At 40.0% G+C, this 24362-nt stretch overlaps 2 protein-coding genes across 2 annotated transcripts in view; one reads left to right on the top strand and one right to left on the bottom strand.

The window, feature by feature from the left end:
- On the bottom strand, window positions 1–4859 carry LOC120568452 (sal-like protein 4). Its single transcript, XM_039816005.1, has 2 exons — window positions 4262–4859; window positions 1–1066 (listed from the first exon to the last, which is right to left on the bottom strand). Exons 1-2 carry the CDS (start codon window positions 4548–4550, stop codon window positions 153–155), a joined length of 1203 nt encoding a protein of 400 aa, XP_039671939.1. The 5' UTR covers window positions 4551–4859; the 3' UTR covers window positions 1–152.
- Window positions 4860–8284: 3425 nt separating this feature from the next.
- Window positions 8285–24362, top strand: part of tesk2 (testis associated actin remodelling kinase 2) — a 53793-nt gene continuing 37715 nt past the window's right edge. The window contains exons 1-4 of the mRNA XM_039815994.1: window positions 8285–8696; window positions 11870–12035; window positions 12147–12316; window positions 15260–15379. Of these exons, the coding sequence (XP_039671928.1) occupies window positions 12194–12316; window positions 15260–15379 (243 nt within the window). The 5' untranslated portion in view covers window positions 8285–8696; window positions 11870–12035; window positions 12147–12193. The remainder of the gene's footprint in view (window positions 8697–11869; window positions 12036–12146; window positions 12317–15259; window positions 15380–24362) is intronic.

The following is a 24362-nucleotide window of genomic DNA, read 5'->3' as shown; positions in this document are numbered from 1 at the left end:
ACAGGCAGATAGCGGATAGAGAGGAGATGTTTGCTGTATGTGACAAAAAAAAACTGTTTTAGCGTGACATCGCTTAGAGCACCTTTAATCTAGACATGAATGCCACACAGATATTTCTAGCTTTTCTCACTCAAAATTCAAAACCTATTGAATCAAACTGCATTTTGGGATAGAGCCTCTTTGTGAGTCCGCTGGTGAGTGCGAAGGTTGCTCCTCTGAGAAAAACACTTGCCACACGTATCGCATGTGTACGGTTTCTCTCCGGTGTGGATTCGCTGGTGGATCTCCAGGTGGCTGACGCGATCGAAGCTCTTGCCGCAGAACGGGCAGATGAACCATTTCTCCTTGATGCGGCGACTCGCTATCGTTTTATGCAGCTCCGGGTCGTTTAAAAGGAAGAATCTGCCGTCCGGGTTAAAAGCCGACGCGTTTTTAGTTTGGGGTTGTTTCTCTGCGAGGAATCTGATGGACACTCCTCTCTCGGGGTGATTATTTGCTTCTATGGGCTGACTTGGCTGAGCTTGGCTAAAAGTCACAGGAGCTCTTGATTTACTTGACGCACCTTGTCCATTGTCCCTCGCAAACCTGTCAGAGTACGCCGTCTCTGCCGAATGATCAAAAATGTCCAAAGCATTCTGAATGAGCAGGATTTCCGAGTCCAGATTTTGGGACAGCTGCTTCGGCTCAAAAAAGCAGTCCGAGTCATCGGCGGTGTCGCTGTCTCCCACCGAAACCGACGACCACTGCTGGCTCTCTTGTTCTTCCATAACCTCGGCGGGCTGGAGGTTCACTTCCATCTCGTGGTGCCCCGCTCCGTCGCCGACGCTGGGATCCGAGTCCACCGTCTGCTCCACGATCTGGACGTCGTCCTCGTCCTCTAGCTTGACTATCAAGTCTTCGTCGTCGTCGTCTCTGCCGTCGCTTTCACACGCGCCGGACTTGAGCTGCTCGCACTGTTTCTCTTCCGTCTGGGATGGCGGTGGCGTTCTGTGATTGGCTGAGGTGTCCGCCTTCTCTCTGATGCTCTGATCACAAGACAGTGTCTGGACTGAATCTATAATCGGCCCTGAAACAACAGAGCAGGTGCATTTTTTTTATTTTTCATTACATGCATTTCATGAATTGAGAGAAAAAGTAGCAATTCAAATCCTCTTTGACTGTGTTTAATACACACTAAAAACTCCTGGGTTATTTCTTCAACCCAGTTTCTGGGTTATTTGTGTTGGGTTAAAATTATGGGTTATTTTTTCAGAGAGTAACCATTTTCTGGGTTACAGGGTTGTCTCTCTCTCTCTCTCTCTCTCTCTCTCTCTCTCTCTATATATATATATATATAATGTATTTTTTGTTGGAAAGGTGTATTTTATGGAGTTATTATATTATCATGTCAACATAGTTTATAATATGAACAATCACACTTGTGTGTTGTGTACATTATGATAAAACAGTATCACCAGTATTTGTAGGAGAAATAGAGCGACACACCCTCTAAACATGGACTAATATTTTGACCCAATTACTGGGTTGTTTGGGTTTCCGGGTTATTTTTCAAAGAGTAACCCATGTTCTGGGTTACAGGGTTGTCTCTCTCTCTCTCTCTCTCTCTCTCTCTCTCTCTCTCTCTCTCTCTCTCTCTCTCTCTTCTCTCTCTTTTTATATATATATATATATATATATATATATACAGTGCTCTTGCGAAAGTATTCGCCTTTTGAACTTTTCGACCTTTTGCCACATTTCAGGCCTCAAACATAAAGATATAAAACTGTAATTTTTTGTGAAGAATCAACAACAAGTGGGACACAATCATGAAGTGGAACGAAATTTATTGGATATTTCAAACCTTTTAAACAAATAAAAACTGAAATATTGGCGTGCAAAATTATTCAGCCCCCTTAAGTTAATACTTTGTAAGCGCCACCTTTTGCTGCGATTACAGCTGTAAGTCGCTTGGGGTATGTCTCTATCAGTTTTGCACATCGAGACTGACATTTTTGCCCATTCCTCCTTGCAAAACAGCTCGAGCTCAGTGAGGTTGGATGGAGAGCGTTTGTGAACAGCAGTTTTCAGTTCTTTCCACAGATTCTCGATTGATTCAGGTCTGGACTTTGACTTGGCCATTCTAACACCTGGATATGTTTATTTGTGAACCATTCCATTGTAGATTTTGCTTTATGTTTTGGATCATTGTCTTGTTGGAAGACAAATCTCCGTCCCAGTCTCAGGTCTTTTGCAGACTCCATCAGGTTTTCTTCTAGAATGGTCCTGTATTTGGCTCCATCCATCTTCCCATCAATTTTAACCATCTTCCCTGTCCCTGCTGAAGAAAAGCAGGCCCAAACCATGATGCTGCCACCACCATGTTTGACAGTGGGGATGATGTGTTCAGGGTGATGAGCTGTGTTGCTTTTACGCCAAACATAACGTTTTGCATTGTTGCCAAAAGTTCGATTTTGGTTTCATCTGACCACAGCACCTTCTTCCACATGTTTGGTGTGTCTCCCAGGTGGCTTTTGGCAAACTTTAAACGACACTTTTTATGGATATCTTTAAGAAATGGCTTTCTTCTTGCCACTCTTCCATAAAGGCCAGATTTGTGCAGTATACAACTGATTGTCTCCCGCCTCAGCTGTAGATCTCTGCAGTTCATCCAGAGTGATCATGGGCCTCTTGGCTGCATCTCTGATCAGTCTTCTCATTGTATGAGCTGAAAGTTTAGAGGGACGGCCGGGTCTTCGTAGATTTGTAGTGGTCTGATACTCCTTCCATTTCAATATTATCGCTTGCACAGTGCTCCTTGGGATGTTTAAAGCTTGGGAAATCTTTTTGTATTCAAATCCGGCTTTAGACTTCTCCACAACAGTATCTCGGACCTGCCTGGTGTGTTCCTTGTTCTTCATGATGCTCTCTGCGCTTTACACGGACCTCTGAGACTATCACAGAGCAGGTGCATTTATACGGAGACTTGATTACACACAGCTGGATTCTATTTATCATCATTAGTCATTTAGGTCAACATTGGATCATTCAGAGATCCTCACTGAACTTCTGGAGAGAGTTTGCTGCACTGAAAGTAAAGGGGCTGAATAATTTTGCACCGCCCACTTTTTCAGTTTTTTATTTGTTAAAAAAGTTTGAAATAGCCAATGAATTTCGTTCCACTTCATAATTGGGACCCACTTGTTGTTGATTCTTCACAAAAAATTACAGTTTTATATCTTTATGTTTGAGGCCTGAAATGTGGCAAAAGGTCTAAACGTTCAAGGGGGCCGAATACTTTCGCAAGGCACTGTATATATGTATATATATATGTAATGTATTTTTTGTTGGAGGGGTGTATTTTATGGAGTTATTATATTATCATGTCATGTCATCAAGAAGAAACTCCTCCTTCCCTCTCTACCCCCGTAGAAGAACAAAGCCCCATTATGGGTTATTTTTGACCCAGGAGTTTTTAGTGTGTAGCAATTTACCAAACAGCATTAGAACAAACAGAGCATAACCTTGAATAGGAGCGCTTATCTCAGTTTTACCATCCAGAGTCAGGCTGTGTTGGACTCTCCCTGTGATCTTAACGGTGTGATGTAAAAATGAGTATTCATTTTTAAAGCAGTTTTGTTGATTGGGTTTGACTTACTTAAACATTATCAACATTTTTGTTCATTAAATTGTCAGAAATAACCGGCAAATGCTTTCAGATTTCTGTCAAATAAGGTAACACAGACTCATTGCCTTTACTGTAAAATTAAATCGAAAATCGTAGGCCTATGTATCGTGGGTTTTTTGCGACAATTTTTAAAATAGATTTTTTTCCCTAGAATCTATATATATATTTTTACCAATGATTCACCTATAATATATTCTGTTTATTTGGTACCGCTGACGGCGACTACATCCGTATCTAAGAAAGTCCATGTTATGGTCTTCTTTACAAATAAATTAATGTCAGACTGACTGACTGACACGTGATGTGCATTCTTCTTAGAAAACAATTAGTTTTTAGAAATGTCTCATATATTGTCTCTAGAAGTCTATTATTCAGCTTTTGGTTTTGTTAAAGAAGGAAAAGAAAAATCAATACTATCGAATTGCAATACTTCTAGAATCGCAATAAATGAAAATCGCAATACAAATCAAATCGGCGCCCATGTATCGTCGAAGAATCGAACCGGCACATCGTCCCAGCCCTAAGTTATATAATTAATTAAAACATAACAAGGTATTGGTTATTATGTATCATGTAGTCAGTAGTCATCCTTACCATCACCGGTGGGCGGCAGCAGCTGGGTCTGCTGCTCTCTCTTGGAGGAAGATGATGAGGTCGGATTGGTAACGTTAGTCTGGGCCTGAGACAGCACCGTTAACCGCTCGTTTTCCATCATCATCACCTTTCTGTTCAGGGCTTCAATCTCGCTCTCCCTCCGGCGGAGCTCGACCTGTACGAGGGCGAAACCGTCCTCCCACAGCTGGCTGATTTCCACCACGGCAGCTTTAGCTAGCATCTCCATGATGGAGGTTAGCTTGCTCTGGAAAGCCACACAGTTGGCCATGTTGCCCCGGACCAGCACCTCCGCCAGCTGCAGCGACGCGACACGACGTTACACTCTAACTTTCTATGTGCGACAGATCACACGACAGTGACTATTCCGCCCGTTGTAGTTTACATTACGGTTTGTGTTTGAGGCGAAAAACATGGAAGTGTAACAGGAAATGCTGGTGGTCATGTGACGCAGGACATACAGTACGGTGCTGATGGTAGGACAAAATGTCTCAGCACGACTAAAAACTAAACAACATTCAGCGTTTGGGCAGTACAACCAGGCTTCAAAATTAACATTTTCGTCTACCAGCCAAATGGCTAATGAATGTTCAAATATTACCAGCCATTCAATAGATTACCATTGGTTTTTTTGGCTTGTGAGTGAAGCAAATCTACTAGCCACTTGCATATTTCACCAGCATTTGGCTGGTAAACGGTGCTAATTTAGAACCCTGAGTACAACGGTTAATAAATGGTTTATAACAAACTATAATGTTGTTGTGAGCAGACATAACACATTAGTTAAGTGCTTATTAATAAGTTCGTCAACGGTTACAAATCTGGCTTTTAGAAAACCAAAGCTGCACTCACTTTTAACTGCCTCACACATTTCATTATGTGTGACATTTACATGTTCTGTTTTATTTTGTCTGGACTGTTGTTGTCAGTGTTTGTCTTGCCTCTCAAATTATGAGGGTGTTGCATGCTTACTGTTTTTATGTTTTATCTGCCTGGGGACAATAGATGAAAACTAGCTATGGTGCTAACTCTACATATTTACATTGTGTACTTGTACTGATGTCCATTAATATGCACTGTCCCTATCTAAATAAACAATTAAATCCCTAACTGGTGTGTAAACAGATAATAGGCTAACTGTTTGGAGATATAACATACAACAATTGTAACAATGTAAAATATGCCTACATATTTCAGCATAGTTTACATTTATATCATATTTATTATGTTTGTTAATAAAGTATTCACAGTGTTGGGGAAGCTACTTTGAAAGTATAGCTTTGCAAGCTAGCCTACCAATTAGTTCACATTGGAAGTTGAACCAGCACATCATGTGATACGTGATACGAAACTGTAAGAAAATATAAAACATAAAAGTCCCATGTCAAAAAAAGTGCCACTCAGTTGAGTTTATGCAAAAAGTGCCCACTTGTTCATAGATACACCCCAAAAATAAATTTATACACCACTATTTATGGGAAAGTGTAAGAATACTGTGTCCATCAGAGGTATAGGTGGAGGTATTGCACCAAGCTGGATTACTCAGTTAGTTATAATATTAAAATGAAATAAAAAATGGACAGACAGTTATAACCAGTTTACAACTAGTTGTGCTTGTGCACAAACACTCTGTGAGATTATTATTTTGTACATGTTATGTATAATAATGACGCATTCTTACACTGTGCATCATTAATAGAAATTGTATACATCAGTTATTTATGTGTTTCCGTAGGAGACTATAATTGTTGACAAATTTAAATTCTCGTATATTATTGTAGTGTGTTATAAACAATATTAAGTGTTTGTATACTGCTTTTAAATGGGGGATTAAAGTGAAGTGTTACAGTCTGGGGTAATTTGAGATAACAAGTCTTACTTAGGAATAGGGACCATATACTGTAATGTAAAATATATTGTGTTGCATGTCGAGTTGATGGTTGTTATTTTTTACTTTAGTGGTGCACACTTAAAACATTAGTAACAAATCTCCCAAAACAATTGGCACAGTGAATCTGGGGGGTTGGGGGCTCCTGGTAAGTTGCATGCTTTGCCCTGCTGGTGTTCCAGCTTTGTATTTATTTTAAGATGGGCTTCTATGAATGCCCTATGAACACTCTCTGGCAAATCAACACGCCTCTGCCGTAACAAAGAAAGTTCATCCAAATACGCATTGAGGGACAATAACAACAAATCATTTTTAAATGTTAAACATTCTCATAAATAAGACTACTCTATAAGTATGATCCCCTCCATCACAATGATGAGAATTATCTTAATTGTGACATAACAGGTCATACAAACACTTGGCATGGTAGAGCAAATGTGTATTGACCTCTCCCAGAGTTGTTAATATTTGTCATGTAATGCTTAATAGTCTCATCAATTTGATTTCTCACATGAAATCGTACGAGGTACAATTCCAGTGAAATGTTTATCCCAGATACTGTTTGTTACTGTGGCAGGACACACTTAATAATAATAATAATAATAATAATAATAATAATAATAATAATAATAATAATAATGTATTAATCCCACAAGGGAAATTACAATGCTTTCACTCTGTTATTAGAACACACATTACACAGAGTCCTGAAATACACACACATGCTCACCTATACATGCACCAATGGAGAGATGTCAGAGTGAGGGGGCTGCAGCCGTCGATGGACAGGTACCCCGAGCAGTTTGGGGTTCAGAGGACAGGAGAGGAACTGGCACCTCTCCAGCTGCCAGTCCACCACTATACTTTGGTCTGTATGAGGACTCGAACCAGCGATACTCAGGTTCCCAATCCAACCCAACTCCCTGCAGACTGAGCTACTGCCACCCCCAATTAATGAGTGGCTGAGATGAATGCACCAACAAGTGCTCCAAATGTAGAGAACCCTTTCCCTACAAAGTTATCACCCAAACTTGCACCAAACAAATGTTTAAAGCGATGGCTGGCGATATCCTGGTGTTTAATGTGTATAGCAGTGCTGCCTGACTTTGTCCACTAGATGATGCTCTATTTCCATGAGAGCATACAAGCTGAGGTCAAAGCAGCTGCCCTTTGTAGGAAAAATTCTATATAACTTATTTATTGGTCAATCAATTCCCCCAAATGTATTTTAGTCACTCTCAAAGTTGCAACACTTTTAATCAGTGGCCTCTTAAAGTAGTCTTCCAACTGAAAAAATAATAATAGGTTAATAAAAATGGCTATGCCTTTTTAAACATCAAAGAGCTTTGGTAAAACACAATAAAGATGGAATTTAACAAAAGCAGGGGATTGCTGAGATTTCACTTGTTAACCAAAATTGAACCTACTTTGCAGAAAAAGTTTAAAAAAAGTTTGAGTGTTTGAATTAATTTTGGCTTAAAATGTTTGAGTGACTTAATGTTAATAATAAAAAAGATTGCATTCAGTATTTGAACTTTTTTTCAGTTTAGCATTTATCATAAAGTAATTTGTCTTCATCTTATCATTGTTCTTATGTATTATTTTGTCTCTCTACTGTTTGGATTGCTTCTGGCTCTTCTCATTATTTTCCTTCTGTTATGTTGTTGTATATGCATCTCTTTGACCCTCTGTAAAGCACTTTGAACTGCATTTATATGAGAAGTGATAGACAAATAAATTTGAACCTGCACTTGAAAACTCATTCACGATCAAAGCTGATGATTCTACTCCTTGTGTCCATTTCATCTTCTTTATGGGTGAACTTCAAAACCTACCATTTGATCGTATCATTTTTTGATTTCATGTTTTAGTTTTATTTTGAATTCTGTGCATTTTATTTTGTTATTTTTTATTTACATTAACCGTTTGAGAGTTTAACGCGCGCGCGCCCGCACACACAAACACACACACACACACACACACACACACACACACACACACACACACACACACACACACACACACACACACACACACACACACACACACACACACACATTCCTGGCTATTGATTGGTTAATTTACCTGCCAATCAAATGTGGGCGGTGCCAGTGGGAGTTACTCGGGTGTGAGCGAAGGGAGACGACGGAGCTGTCAAACAGCAACAATCGCCTGAAATATTATCCCGGGCCGCGGTACAACAAACACCGTCCTTTGCTCTTTTGTGGAAACAAGGACGACAGAAACAGACTTCGAGGTCACTTTGAGCCTTTGGGTATATGGACTCTTAAGCCGTCGGCGACGAAAAACTTCCCGTTTTGTGTGTGTTAGTGGTGCTTAGGCTAATGTTTGTTAGCTTTTCTCTTAGCTTAGTTTTGTTGACAAACTAGCCACAGAGTGCGGGGCTGCGTTACCAACTTCGCTGTTTCGGGGGGTGTTCGTTTGCCGTTTTCAACACACGCTAGCCGGGGGAAAAGGCATGGAACTCAGCTTAAACTGTTCTTCCAAACGACTCTGAAATAACAACAGGTAAGTTAAGTCAGCTAAATTTTAACAACGAGTAACGTTACAAGATAATACAGGCTATTGCTGCTTTTGTTTGTTTACATTTTCTGTCTGGTGGTCTGGTTCACCCAACAAATTAAAAGACGTTATAATCCAACATTTGATTCTTCATCTTACCACCTCTACTTAATATGACTCGAGCTGTTTTGGCAGCATTGACTCATTAACTGCCCATCCAGATAATGGGCAGTTTTTCCCTCCTGCCCCATGGACTTGTTCATAAATCCTTGAAGAATGACAGGTATGCACCGGCTCATATATCTTGGCAGTTCAACACAATAGATTGTGGTCAGATAAGAGGCTTCTATTCACTGTTATTCAATGTGACCTTGCTCAAATACTTGACAAAGATGGCTCTTTAAGTGAACGGATATCTTTTAGCTATGTCCGTCGCTCAATGTAGAAGCACACAATTATTTTAAGAAAATTTTATTAATAGTTTACTTAAATGGTCAGATGTTCTCATGTTTAAAATAGGGTTATTCGTTTTTTATTTCTTCTTTTGTGATGCAAGTAAAGGCTACGTACACACAGTACGCGTTTGAAGAAGTAACTCTCAAACGCATCCACGCACGCCCATTTATTACGTCTTGCCCTTCAAAGAGCCTGTCTGCAACCTGTCATTATAACATCGCTTAAGTTATGATTTATTGCTGACATTTTCTATTAGTCTGTAATCCAGCGGGACACAGCTGGATAGGGTTCACTCCCCAACTACTGTTAAAACCTTTCTGCCTGCGGCTGCTTTGGAGATGTCCCATCTGTTTTGGAGGAGCAACAAGCCACATTTTACAGACCAAAAAAAAGAGCCAGCTTTTAAAATTCCACCCTCTTCCATGCACAGTCCCTTTGCTGTGGTGTCTTAAATGCATGCCCTTTGGATATGTAGGCAGGGTATAGTTTAGAAACAAATATAGTAATGAACACTGGTGGTTTGACTATTTTTAGTTTTGTATCCCTGATCACTTGCATCAAGAAGATTTCCTGCAGCATCGTTCATTGGGAGTTATCATATTGCGCAATATTACAGTGTGATAAGATCGTATTTTGTAATAGTATAATGTTGTTTTATAGTATGTGGCTGGGATTGTCTTCCCCTATAGTTGGGGCTGTTAGTTGATGGACTGATGCTAGCTAGATGATGTCTGTTATCATTGTTCACCGCAGAAGTGGGTGTACAAATTCCTTTTGGTGGTCAGTATACTGCTTTAGGCTGGAAAGATCATACTGAAGGAATATAGATTTTTACCTAACGACAGTATCTTGTACAATAACAAAGAGTTTGACATTTTTGTGTGTTTGCATCATTTGCATGACTGATATTCTAGTAAGTGTAGGACGTTTGTGTTTAGTCAGAATCGGCTGCTTTGACCGCTGATGTGGGAGTGTAGCTCTTCTCTTTTGCTGATAGCTGTTTTTGAAACAAGGGTGAATTTATGTCTTACTTGCTGACCTATTTTTGTCTACTCAGATACATGGACATAGATGTGTGTGTGTGTCTCTGTTCCCGCTCTTGGATCGGACAGCTACTGAAATGAGAAAGCGTTGAACTGGCCCCGGTACTTGTGGCTTGCATTTTTCTTGGCACTGCCTGGCACTTTTATTTCTCCCGTATGATTTCAACAAGGCAGAAAATGAGTTGTCATTGGAGAGAAAAAAGGAAAGTGGAGGGTAGAAAGCCTTTTAAGGATGTGGCTGGGACAAAGAATGATGTCAGAAGTTGTCCAGTAGGTCCGCTGTAACTCTGTAGTCTACTGTCTGTGATGTAATGCTAACGGACCAAGGCAGAATCTGGCTCTTTCATCTCAATGCTGTTTTTAGTATCTGAGCTTATGAGACATCTTCTTGGCCTTGACTTTTGTGCCTCTGCTTTGGTTTATTGTAGTTCAGTTCTGTTCTGTACATTTCTTTTAAATTTGCCGCTGTTGCTCTACACTGTAATAGGTTTTGCTGAACATTTCCGGTTGTGTCTGGTGTACACACATATTGTGAATTTCTAAATACACCTGACATATGTGATGCAATGTGTTAATGCTGCGTGTGGGGACAGAAATCTCAGAGTACATGATGGCAGGCTTTGTAGTATTGACAATGTTATGCATAGTTCAACCACAAAGGAAAAGCTTGTCTGTAAATGTTTACCTTATGTCATTGCGTTTGAAAAGCAGCTGAAGTTAAATGACACTGCAGTGCAACTCCGTCAGCTTGCTGTGACACAGCTGAAGTAGATAGAGTATAGGGCTGCAACTTTAGTAAAAAAAACAACAACACCCATCACAATTTCCTAAATCCCAAAGTGAGATCTTTAGAGGTCGGTTTTGTCCAACAAACAGTCCAAACCCAACACACATTCAAATTACAATAATGGATCAGTGAGAAGCAGAATACCTCACTATGAGGACACTGGAGCTAGGGACTGTTCTTAAAAATTAACTTGATTAATGATTGATTATCAAAATGGATGCAAATTCATTTTCTGTCGATCTGCTCTTGCATTACAGGTGGGGGTTTTCTTGTAAAGTCCAGTGTTACTCCCTAAAGTTGAGTTTTACTCCACTTTTCTTTCAAAGTATTGGAAAAATAATTCTAACTGACTCAACATGTCTTATCAAGAGATACTGGAGTAAACTGTTCTTAAAAGTTAGATGTAAAAGCCACATTGTTTATGAATGTAGAGAACTTTCGCCACACACCTTCTTTCCTGTTACCCTTTGTACCCTGTTGATTTTGTTTTGAATGGCAGAAAGGTCCAGGTCCTGAGCTATTCCTTGGCTAATCTCCCATAATTGGACAATCAGCCCCTATTACAGCCATTACATTTGGGCCTGTTGAGCAATAATGGCTTGTCACATCCATCCTACCGAGGCAAGGCCCAGTCTGCAGCTACAGCTGCTATTAAATAACAAAAACTTTTAAGAAAGAGTTGGTCGCTTTTCCTAAATGTGTGAATGGGATCATAATGGGTTAAGTCATCTTGATTCTTTTCTGTGACAAGGAGTCACAAAAAATATGCATGCATCCTTTGAGGCATAACTATGAGTATACAGTATCAACAGTATACCCTGCTGCCATTATACTCTTCTTTTATGGAACCACATACATTGCCCTACGCTCATTTTTCTCTTTACCTTCTCTAGGTCTCCAAGGGCTCCCTATACATCTGTCAAACATGTGAAAACCCTCTCATCCAGGTGGACTCCCCAGTTACAAGCAGTGAGGAACTCGACTAGTAGGAAACATCTTGGATGCAGCCAGCGTGTGTCACCAGGGCTGCCCTAAACAACATTTAAAGCTGAAGTCTATGTGTGTGACATATTTTCTCCCAGGACACAAACTGAGTAAATTCTGTGCTGCCGTGGAGCTCTCGGCACCATTAAAACAATCTAGTCCTCTTGTCATGTGGGTACATTACAGAAGAAGGCCCATTTACCCTCACTGGTATCACCATCTTTCACATCACCATGGACCGGAATAAACGCAACTCCATCGCTGGGATCCCTACGAGACCCGAGCGGATCAGTGAGGACAAAGATGGTATCGGAGGGGTAGGGGTCTGCGAGATGGCCATGGGCCCGCCCTCACAGGTCAGTTGTTCTTTATTTTTACGTGCAGAATGCATTATGGCCACTTCGTTATACAGTCATTTACATTACAGTATACAGGGTTCCTGTGCAGGTATTAAGAGTTTCATCAAACGTATTGATAATTATATTGTTTTCACTTTCTTGCTATCTTTGGATAGAGAAACATATGAAAGAGACAAAAGTGTAGAGTTCTGACACACACACACACACACACACACACACACACACACACACACACACACACACACACACACACACACACACACACACACACAACACACACACACACACACACAGGGTGTGTGTCGGTTCAAGTCTGGGTCAGTTGTTGTCCACAGGCAGGAGATGAAGTCAGTCATAGATTATGGGAGGTTCTAGGAATCACAACGGAATAACATGCCATCAGTTGCACAATTGTGTGCACGTGGAATAATATTAAAACAAACTGACCAAAAACATGTCTGTCCATGAACCATTTCACACTTTTTTTTAAATCTGTGTCTTAAACTATTCTGTGCGCTTATCTACAGTAATTGTATACTCTGTTTTACTCGATGCAGAGAGACGTCAGATGTCAGGTAGGGATGCACCGAATATTCGGCCACCGCAAATTTAGGCCGAAAATGGCCCAAAAGGGCATTTTCGGTTTTTGGCCAAAATACTTTTATCACCGAAACAATACGGCCGAAATGTTGTGATGACACAAACAGAAACCGCGACCTGCACGTGTGTCAGTACCAGTACCCGATCCGTTCCACCTGCACGATCCGTTCTGCGAATGCGCAAGATGTTCGCGCATGCGCTGTGGTACGAGGATTTACGACACTACCCGATCTCTTCCGACGCTAGCCTCCAGCTAACGTTAGTTTAGCTAATAGCTAATTCGGCGGACCGCTAGGTGATTATAGCCATAGACAGTATATAATGGACCAACAGACCCCGTTGCTCTGGACGGAGACCAGTGAAGGCTATTAGAAGCACTTTTCCGGTGATGGCCAGCTTTACTGCCCAGCCTCCAACTGAGAGAATGTGACGTGAGCAACGTGTCTGAAAGTTGTAAGTCTTCTGGTAGCTGCGCCAAGAGAAATCTCAATCATTCCCAATCTTACAGAGACAGAGAGTGTAGGTATATGTAAGACGATAACATAGGCACAGGGTAATTATTGCTAACGAAAATGCTAGTTAACATTAGTAATTAATCCTAAACAGCTCATATAAGCCAAACTGCCTGCAAGCTTATCCTGTACTATACGGTAATTCCTCTACTATGTGACACAATCGTTAGCCTATTTTTATAAAAGCGTCTACTACGGAGCCATAACGTGAGGTACAAGGTAATGGAGCCTTTTATACATTGTCGTGTTTCTTTAGAAATAAACAATGGACAAATAGAGTCTTCAGATGTATGTCTTCAGATGGCTTCAGATGTAAAGTTATTCGCAGTCAAGTGACGTAAAAAAAAAATGGCGGTCAGCGGAATGCTAACAGGAGGTGATGTCCAGGTAGCAACAAAATGGCGCCATAGATGGCTCGAGTTCTGAAGCGAAGCTTACCCCCTTGATTATAGCGGGCTGCCGTTAGCCTCCACCGGGAAGCTAACGTTAGTTTAGCTAACGGTTAATTTGGCTAACCGCTAGCTGATTGTAGCGGTCTGCCGTCAGCCTCCACAGTTGAGCTAAAGTTAGTTTAGCTAACAGCTAATTCGGCTAACCGCTAGCTGAGACAGCATGTAAACTTTAAAAGACCCTCAAAATAAAACTTGAAAATAAACGTTAACATATACAGCAGCTGTTACGTCAGTTCTGCTTGTGCTCATTTAAAATACAATTACTCAATACTTGTCTTTATTGTTATTACTGTAAAGTCTTAATTTAGCTGTAGCCTGCTTTCCCCATTATGTTTGACTTAACGTTATTTTAGACTGAATCTAGCTGTCCGTTCTGCCTGCACGATCCGTTCTTTCGGTGTTTCGGTTTTCGGTCTTGGTTTCCTCTTTTTCGGTTTTCGGCCAAGGATTTTCATTTTGGTGCATCCCTTAATGTCAGGCTTTCTCCTCCCCTTCTGCTATCTCTGCTATCTATTTTGCAAGGGCACCGCCGCTGCATCCGGGCCTTAGTGCCGCCCAAGTCGATTGTGTTTGGTTTAAAGAAATACAAACATCCCCTTCACCAGAACATTAACTCATGCAGCCAGACCATAATCCAGATAGGTCTGGCAATGCCAGATTAGTAATTGTCAAATAAATGCTAACGCTGTTGATTGAGTTTTAGAATAGATAAACAATAGAATTCATGTTCTTGGAAGGTTTTGGGGGTTGCGGGGTTGCTTTGAGACCTTCTAGTTCTTGTCCCACTTAACCCTTGAGTTGTCCTTCCGGGTGAAAATTGACACTTTTTTTGACACGTTTTTGTGACTTATTCAGCCACTTTAAAAACGTTTTTGTCTCTTTTCAACGTTTTTTTTCAATGTTCTTGTTGCATTTTTTGGCGCTTTTTCCCTCACTATCACCTGTGTACACTAACACCAACTTATTACTACTGTTTTTACACTCCATTTAGATAATTTAAGATCAGAGGATGTTTATGGATAATCACAGACTGTCAAAGTTAAGTCAGAATAATGCTATAAAATTAAATAAAACACCCAAAAGTCAATGATAGTTGTGAACTGATCCTTCATTTGACTTGTGAAGTGTTTCATGGAACCATCCATGTTGATTTTGGGCAATTTGGTTGAAAGAAAACCCCAATTTCTGCTATAGAAACATTGAAAACTTGAAAACTTTGACCCGTTTTCAAGTTGAGGGTTAAAGCAAAACATTATCAATCTACCTTTATCTCATTTTTCTGCACAAGCAAGTTGCATCAGCGGTCCTACAGCGTATCCATCCGATAGAGACTCCCTCTTAACTTGTTGATACCAGACTGTTCTTTCCTTCCCCAGGCGGGCAGGGTATGGCCATCATCCTACAGAGCCCTCATCAGTGCCTTCTCCTGTCTTACACGCCTTGATGACTTCAGCTGTGAGTGGATTGGCTCGGGATTCTTCTCTGACGTCTTCAAGGTGAGTGGAGATTCGTCATTACAGTTTTTCTCTTTTCTGGGATTCCTCAGGCTGTCCTTGATTTTCTTCTACCTTGCTTGACTTTATCTTCGGCCCCTTTCCAATCCTTTTATTTTGTTCTTAGCTAAGGTTGCATAATATATATATATCTCTCATTAAAAGAAAGTTCATTAAAAAGAAAGTTGGAAGTTATTTCGTTTTTGTTAGTTTTAAATTCAACAAGCAACTTGTTGTATTTAAGCAGACTACTGAAGCAGCAGAAATGCAGAACTGAGTACACTTAAATATCTGTTTATTTAGTAATATCGTTATCGCGATATTCAACAATGTTATCGCGCATATCGCATATTTTCCTGTCGTGCAGATCTATGCTTATTTTCTACAGTATTCATGCCTCACTCTATCCATCCATCCATCCATCATCCAGAGTGTTTTATAATAGGTCAGACAGTCTCTCAGGTCACACACGCACTCATTTGACCTCAGGATTGATTGATTTCCCTGCTACGTGACAAAAGCCACGCTAGTTCCTTTTGCCCATTGGTCAGAATGAATAGTCCTAGAAATAAAAGGGAACTTGTTGTGCAAGGCCGTCACAAGTAAATGTCATTTATATGTGTTAATTTGATCTTGTCATGTTGATATTCTTGGTGGGTCAAAGACTGATTATATATCTTGGGCTTCACTCACTAGTCTTGACCAGGCAGTTTTAGGTCAAGCAATCACTTCAAAAGACAACACTTAAACACAGAGCTGTTAACCCTGTTACTTTGTGTCCTCCCCCTCCAGGCATGTGAATGGGAGTCACACAAGCATGTTTGGCATTATTAGTTTGGTTGGTTAGGTTTAAGTGAAGCCTCTCTTGAAACAACCACCAGCAGATACATTTCATTTCCTTTTCTTTCATCATTTCTGTTTTCATCATTTCTGTTTTATTAACAAGGCCACCGCACCATGACTGTGTGAAATGTTGGCTCAGTTTGGGACTGATAAGCAGCGTGAAAAGGACTACTGATCTAGGGAAAGGAGCTGAATTGCACTCGTGTGGAATGAAACGATCATAGACTCGATAGACTGATAGCTGATTCGATTTGAAGTTGGTTTTGTTGTGACTTCTGGATGCGTCCATGCAAGACTGACCACTTGTTATGAAAAGGGTTAACACACAGACTCAAGTTGACAAGTATGGGGGAAGGGTTGTGGTCTCTTAAACATGAAGGGGAATAATCATGGCCCAGGAAGTTTTGGATGACATTAAGCCAGGCTCACTTTCATTTCACAAAATGTGTTGTATCAGATTACATTTTAATTTACAAGGGTTTGTATTTTCTTGTCACTCTGTGTGTATTGGAATTTTTAATACGGTCTCATTCAGCGCACAACAATAAGCCCTCTACTGTAACAGTAGATCTCAATCGGATTGGTGAACTGGTTTGAATTACAGTTTCCACTGTGTCTGGAATGGCCGATGGTAAAGATCTGTATTAGAGCAAAACTCGTGGCATATTTGAATTGATTTTATCAGCTATGTTTAGCCTATAATAAGTCATTTGGTTATGCCGGCTGTCTGAAACACTCCATTGTGGGCTGTGTAAACACTGGAGCTTATTCATAACAAACAATTGCCCACAGTTTCAAATAATGATGTCCACATTTACAGCATGTATCAGTGAGGGAAACTAGTATGGCCGCTTTGGATTAAACAGGAGTCCCTTTGCTATTGTTCTGCTGTTTTTAAAATGGCATTTTAACTAGGGTTGGGCATCGTTTAGATTTTAACAATTATTTTTCAATTCTGATTCTTCCTTTCGATTCCGGTTCTTATTGATTCTCGATTTTGATTCTTTGAGGGGGGGGAGTTAAAACGGGTCACATGCTTATTTCACAGATAAGAGAAAAAAAATATTTGTATTCAATGGTGATTTACAGTTTTACCGGGCTTTTTCGACGAAAAAAAAAAAGAAACCACACTTTAGAGCCCCGCTTACTGTGCTCCATGGCTGCAACATAACACTATGTTAAGTTTGGAACCGCTGATCAGATTCGAAATGACACGATACGAAATTATTACAATAAACAAACAATTCCATTGGAATCGTTATTTTTGAAACCATTCCAAGTTGGAACCGATTCTCGATGCCCAGTCCTAATTTGAATTTAGTATTTTGTTGGTGCTGGACTGAAGAGTCGCTGTCCAAATGCTGTCCATAACTGTCGGCTGCACTAGTCACATTCTGACCTTCCTCTCTCCATAGATAATATACAGATTGTATCAAACACTTTAAGCAATGATGTCCCAATCAGTTTTATTGACTTACACTTTATTGAACTATACAAAACAATAAAATAATAAATGATTGTTTCGGAGAGGAAAGTTGTGATGCAGGCTGTAAGTATTCTAGCATATCTTGGCCGGTTTAAAGCTATGTGTGCACCGTGCAGCTCTATTATTTAAGAAAATGTAGGCTAACAGTTGGATGATTACTGTAATGGATCATTGTGAGTATTAATTGATTTGATTAAAAAAAAACACGTAATATTAGCTGCTTTGACCCTGTCTCTATCTTTCTTTGTTTAATCTAAATCTAGGATGGAGCACTTATGTAGGGCTTTGTAATGAATCAAATTTGAATCGCGATAACGATATCTGCTCCTAACGATCACAAAGAAAATATAATCGAGAAGAGCAATTGTTTTGCACACTACATTTTGCAAGAAAACTCTTATTTTGTCTTGTGTTCTAAATACAAAAAACAAGTACAAACGGGAAAAGTATGAAGGTAAAATTCACAGTTCAAGGCGTTTTCACTGTTGATTTAAGTTCAACAAATGCAACATCTTTCCAAAAGTCAATGTCGTGTTAATTCATCATGATTTCAATATTGAGTGAAATATTCTTGATTATACTTTTTTTTTTCCATAATTGAGCAGCCCTAACTTTAGTGCATATTTTAACGACCTTAGCCAAATTAAACTCTAATAAATGTTTTGGTTAAAAAAGATTAAAACTTACAACACACATAATCACATAAATTCGTGGATTATGCTTCCCGTGTGCCATTTATTATAGGTACCATCTTAGCCTCTAGGCATTAACAGATACATACTGTATCTGTTAATGCCTTTTTTTTCTGTGAGAGAGGGTAATGCATAGGTAAACGGAGAGAGAAGAGGAAATGGAGCAGAATGAAGAAAAGCTTAAAGTCAAGGAGGATGACCGACACAGACAGAGACAGAAACAAAAACAAAAAAAACGGTGAAATTAATGGAGACAGAGGTTGGGGCTAAGAGGAGGAGGAACCGGAGGGGGAAAAGCTTTTGATGTCGGAGAGCTGGGGTGGCAAGACTGTTGAAGGGGGTGAGAAATTGGAGTTGAAATGAAGTTTAATGGAGTGCAGTTGTGGAGAAGAAGGTTCTCTTGAGGTTTTCTAGAGCTTGGTTTAGCGGGAGGAGAAGAAAAGGGAGAAAGGGTTTGGAGGACAGGGACACTGGGAGTATATTCTCCAGAAATGTGCAGTAGTGAAAAGAGGAGATGTTGTGGAAGTGAGCGGGCAAGACCATAGAGCTGAAAGGCCGGAGACGGGAAGGGAAGAAGAAGTTGGGTTTGACTACTGGGGAAGATGAGGATTAGGGACGCCGGTTTGATGGAGGCCACAGCGAGGAGGAGAAAGAGGGGGATCAGATGGGGGGGGATGTAAAGAGTGAAGACTGGGGGGTCGGAGGAGGATAGATGGATGTGGGGGAGGAGTGACCATCTGTTGTTTCTGCTGTCCTGCGGTGGAGACTCTCAGCTCTTATAGCCAGGCCCAGAAGAGAGAAAAGAGAGAGAGAGAGAGAGAGAGAGAGAGAGAGAGAGAGAGAGAGAGAGAGAGAAGAGAGAGAGAGAGAGAGAGAGAGAGAGAGAGAGAGAGAGAGAGAGAGAGAGAGAGAGAGAGAGAGAGAGAGAGAGAGAGAGAGAGAGAGAGAGATTTTCCTGAGATCTGGAACCATGGACTCATCACCCCTATTTTCAAAAATGGCGACAGATTGGACCCTAACAATTACAGAGGCATTTGTGTGAACAGTAGTCTGGGGAAGGTTTTCTGCAGTATTATTAATGCCAGAATACTGTCCTTCCTTACCAAGCACAATGTCTTAAGTAAAAATCAAATTGGCTTTTTACCAAAATATCGTACATCAGACCACATTTACACTCTGCACACCCTTATTAAAAACTACACCAAAATTAAAAATGGGAAAATATTTGCATGTTTTATAGACTTTAAAAAAGCTTTTGACTCAATATGGCACGATGGGCTTTTTTATAAACTTATTGAAAGCGGTATAGGGGGTAAAGTCTATGACACTATTAAATCACTGTACACAGAAAATAAATGTGCAGTAAAAATTGGCTCCAAAAGAACAGAATTCTTTAAACAAGGGCGTGGAGTGAGACAGGGATGCAGTTTGAGTCCAACACTCTTTAACATTTACATCAATGAACTAGCAGCGATGTTGGAACAATCTGCAGCCCCAGGTCTCACACTTCACGATTCCAACATCAAGTTCCTGCTCTATGCCGATGATCTGGTTCTGTTGTCCCCAACAGAAGAGGGTTTACAACAGGGCCTGTCCGTCCTAGAGCAGTACTGTCAGAAATGGGCACTGACAGTCAATCTGAAAAAGACCAGTGTTATGGTATTTCAGAGGAGAGCCAGATCTCGGGGAAATAGACAGAGTTACAACTTCACTCTGGGCAACACCAGACTAGAACAAAATGGATCATATAATTACTTAGGGATTGAAATTAGTGCATCAGGGAGTTTCAACCTGGCCATAAACACACTATGTAATAAAGCTCGGAGAGCTTTGTATGCAATCAAATGCAAATTTGGAAAAACAAATATCCCCGGAAGAATTTGGCTAAAAATCTACAATTTTCTGATAACCCCAATAATGCTTTATGGAAGTGAAGTTTGGGGCCCGATTTCAAAACCAGAATTTAAAACATGGGATAAAACTCCCACTGAAAAATTACAATTGGAATTCTGTAAAATGATTCTAAGAGTTTGCCCAAACACCCCAAACAATGCATGCAGAGCAGAACTCGGTATATTCCCTCTGAAAATTCAAATCCAAAAAAGGTCAATTAAATTTTGGCAGCATTTAAGTCAAGCTGATAAAAATTCGATTGCATACAAAGCTCTCCTGAGCAACCAGCAGAGTTCAGATGTCCACCCCCTCAACCAGCTGGCTCACAGGTACACTGAGCTAAACATGGTCAGTAGTAGTAGACAGACAGGAAGAGAGAGAGACAGGTACACTGAGCCTCAGAGCCACCACAGACACAATCCTCAGTTTTCAATCAAAAGATCTGAAACTAAATTAAAAGACGAGTATACAGAACAATGGCAAAATGAAAATAAAATACAACACAAACTCCTCTGTTATCAATCCCTGAACAGAGATATCAAATTGGCCGAATATCTCAGAACAAAAAATCCAAAAGAAATACGAATTTTAACAAAATACAGAGTCAGTGACCATGAGCTTGAAATTGAAAGAGGTCGACATTTAAAAGTGTGGAGACCAAGAGAGGAACGAGTCTGTACACACTGCCACCAGGATATCGAAACAGAATTACATTTCCTATGTACATGTCCCAAATATGAAGGCTTAAGAACCAAATATTTCCAAAAATTTGAAAAACATATACCAGGCTTCACTACCTACACCGAGGACAAAAAGCTTCCTTTTTTATTAGGGGAAGATAAAAACACGACATGGCTAGCAGCTAAATATGTCTTCTCCTGCCACAATACAAGGCAAAATAGAGAATTGTATAGGTTATCATTTATTTTCTAATTTATTATTTTATTTATTTGTATTCTTCTTTTTATATATTGTTTCAATGTACCCTCTGAGGGAACTGCACAGAAGTTGTTTAGTATCTGCATTTATATCATAATTATAATATGTTTACTTGTATTATTATTATTATTACATCAGATGTATTTACTCCTTGTCATTTTATATGTATGTTTGTTCTTATGCTTTGGCAACACAGATGTATTTTTAGAGAGAGAGAGAGAGAGAGAGAGAGAGAGAGAGAGAGAGAGAGAGAGAGAGAGAGAGAGAGAGAGAGAGAGAGAGAGAGAGAGAGAGAGAGAGAGAGAGAGAGAGAGAGAGAGAGAGAGAGAGAGAATCTGAATGACTACTATATATAGATAATGTTAATAACTTTGCACTTCACGGAGATTTCTCCAGCTACAAATTACAGTAAAGCAACAGTCGGTGGTGGAAGAAGTATTCCGATCCTTTACCTGAGTAAAAGTACTAAAACAACACTGTAAAAATCCTCTGTTACAAGTAATGTTACTTAAGTAAAAGTATGTAAAGTATCATCAGGAAAATGTACTTAAAGTATTAAAAGTAAAAATCCTCACATTTTAGAAACTGGAAACGATCCAAACAGTTGTGTGTTTAATGGTCTAATCATTTCAGCTGGACTCGTAGGCCGTTGTATTGTTGGCTAGTCTATTTTACAATAAAACATCGCATTTATTATTCAGATTAATGTAGTGGAGTAAAAATTACAATATTTCTCTATGAAATGTAAAGTACCTCAAATTTCCACTTAAGTACAGTACTTGAGTAAATGTACTTAGTTACATTCCACCACTAACAACAGTTTTGTCCATTGCCTTTCATTGTTAATGCCTCCTATATAATCCATATTGACTTTTTTTTTCTGCTGTCCTCGACTAAAGAAATTCTTAGTTTAATAACTCATTAATTTATCGACAAACTGATTTAATCAACAGATCTGCAAATCTCAGTATTTCTCCGCAAACAATCGTGCAAAAGCACCACTTTAGATCTAGTGTTTACCAGAGAGGGGCCCATACGTTTCTAAGTCGTTAGCATGGGGAAAAAAAGCATAAACAATGACTAAGGAAATCTTACTCGACTAAGACCTAAACGACCAGTTAGTCGACTAACTGACTTCAGACCATCTGTCAATTCCCTTTTCGTCCCCTAAGTGATACTGCCCATCTGTTGTGTCACCAATGTACGGTGTTTGATGTTTTAAGCCCCCAACGTTGTCTTCCAGGCAGCGCTGCATGGAAGGCACTAGGGTTAGGTGCCTTGAAGTCGACGGTCGCAACGCTGCCTTGAAGTCGACGGTGGGGATTTGCAACACCATCGAGTAATGTACCAATGTACCGTGGCTGTGGTGATGGAAGAGTTGTTTAAGGATGATATAAAGCCACCCACTGTTGTACTGAATTATGACTAACAGTCTCTCTGGTAACATATTTCCATATATACAAGTTTTCAGGCTTTTCCTAGGCTGGATTGCTATTTAGGGAGCAATTTGTTAAGGCATACATAATTAAGCATGTGTAATCCTATATTATCATTTTTGTTTTCCACAACTACACATACTGTGTCACAGGTGCACATTAGCAGCATTGACGCCTCCCATTTAACACATCGTGTCTGGTGTGGTTTAAAATAGCCAAGGTGTCGATGTATAATGTCAGAAGTGCAGTAGCATAGATGTGGCCTGCCTAGCTCTGTTTTGCATGCACTGTATGTATGATGCTTCCAAATGATTTCTGTTGATAATGTTTGAATAGGCTCTTTGTTGCTGTACGCTCTTTACCTATGGACACAGCAGGGCTGTCCATTTAGCCTTTTCAGACTACCTCATTGAAACCTGCAGCATCTTTAATTCTGTTTCTGCTGTCAGGAAGTGAGTTAATCTGCAGCAGCTCAGTCATTCGATGTGCTGACTTCTGTGGTTTGCAGTGTTGATATTTCCTATTTGCATGCATATAAATGTGTATGCAGAAGAGACCACATTCTCGGTAATTAATGCACTGCGTTGGGGGTGTCTCTGAAACCTGTGGTGTGACCTCAAAAGACCTCTGTTCGCTTTACCATTTCAGAGGCTAGGAAGTCATGGGGGATAATGAATTAACACGCAACATGGGGTTTCTTGTCTTTAACAGCAAATATGTACAGCAAAAACGTTTGCATTTGTATTTGCTTCATTAGAGAGAGTAAATACAAAGTGTTTAGTGCTCTTTTGGAGACTTTGCAACCTATTTAATGGCCTGCAGTTATTTTGGGAAGCAAACGTGTGATTGGAATTACTCCAAATTAAAATCTTTTGAATATCAATTTCAACAACAATATATACAGACGGTGTTCTGTTGACCTAATCAGTACTTGGAATTAACTATAGCCAGGCAATGCTTCTAGCCAACATTGGGCTTCTTGCTTGACTTCTCTTGTTGTAGCCACATGTGTTTTAAACTATAGCGGTGTTGTCTTCACGCCGTGCCCTGTCTACAGTGTTTCCCTGCCTTTCACCCAAGGCATTCTGGGATAGGCTCCAGCCACCCATGGATGGATGGATGGATGGATGGATGGATGGATTGATGGATGGTTGGATGGTTAGGCAAGCACCATGTAACACTTAGATGGAAACAAAAATCCCAATGTACAATAACACAAAATTGATTGTGCAGCTCTGGATTGACACATCTACTTTGTCATGGCTGGCCAGCAGTGGCTGACCTCATTTCACTTCTCTTTTATGAGCTGCCTTCCTTTTCTGCTTCCTCTGTTTCTTTTCATGTATAGAAGAGCAATGTTTCAAGTTGTTCAAGGCCTACCCATAGTGACCCATTGGAAATGATCAATGTCAATGTGTTTGGAAGACAGTTAATGTAGTGCAGTTATTGGGGTTTAGCCTTTGTTTAGTTGTACTTGACTCTAGGGCTGCACGATATGAGGAAAACAGCTACAGTTTTTTTTTTTTAACCGATATTGCGATTGCAGTATGATTCAAGATATAGAAGGGAATGATCATGTTTGTATCATTATTCTCATTTTCATTGACTCATATTAAATCTTAAAACATTAAAATGATTATAGTGTGATTTTTGCGAGGATCTGTACCAAACAAAGATGTTTTCTGTAGTCTGTATGA

The sequence above is a fragment of the Perca fluviatilis genome, chromosome 11 (assembly GCF_010015445.1).
Source record: "Perca fluviatilis chromosome 11, GENO_Pfluv_1.0, whole genome shotgun sequence".
NCBI classification, from domain to species: domain Eukaryota; kingdom Metazoa; phylum Chordata; class Actinopteri; order Perciformes; family Percidae; genus Perca; species Perca fluviatilis.
The sequence above is the reverse complement of the archived record's forward strand: the minus strand, read 5'-3'. Positions and strand labels throughout refer to the sequence as shown.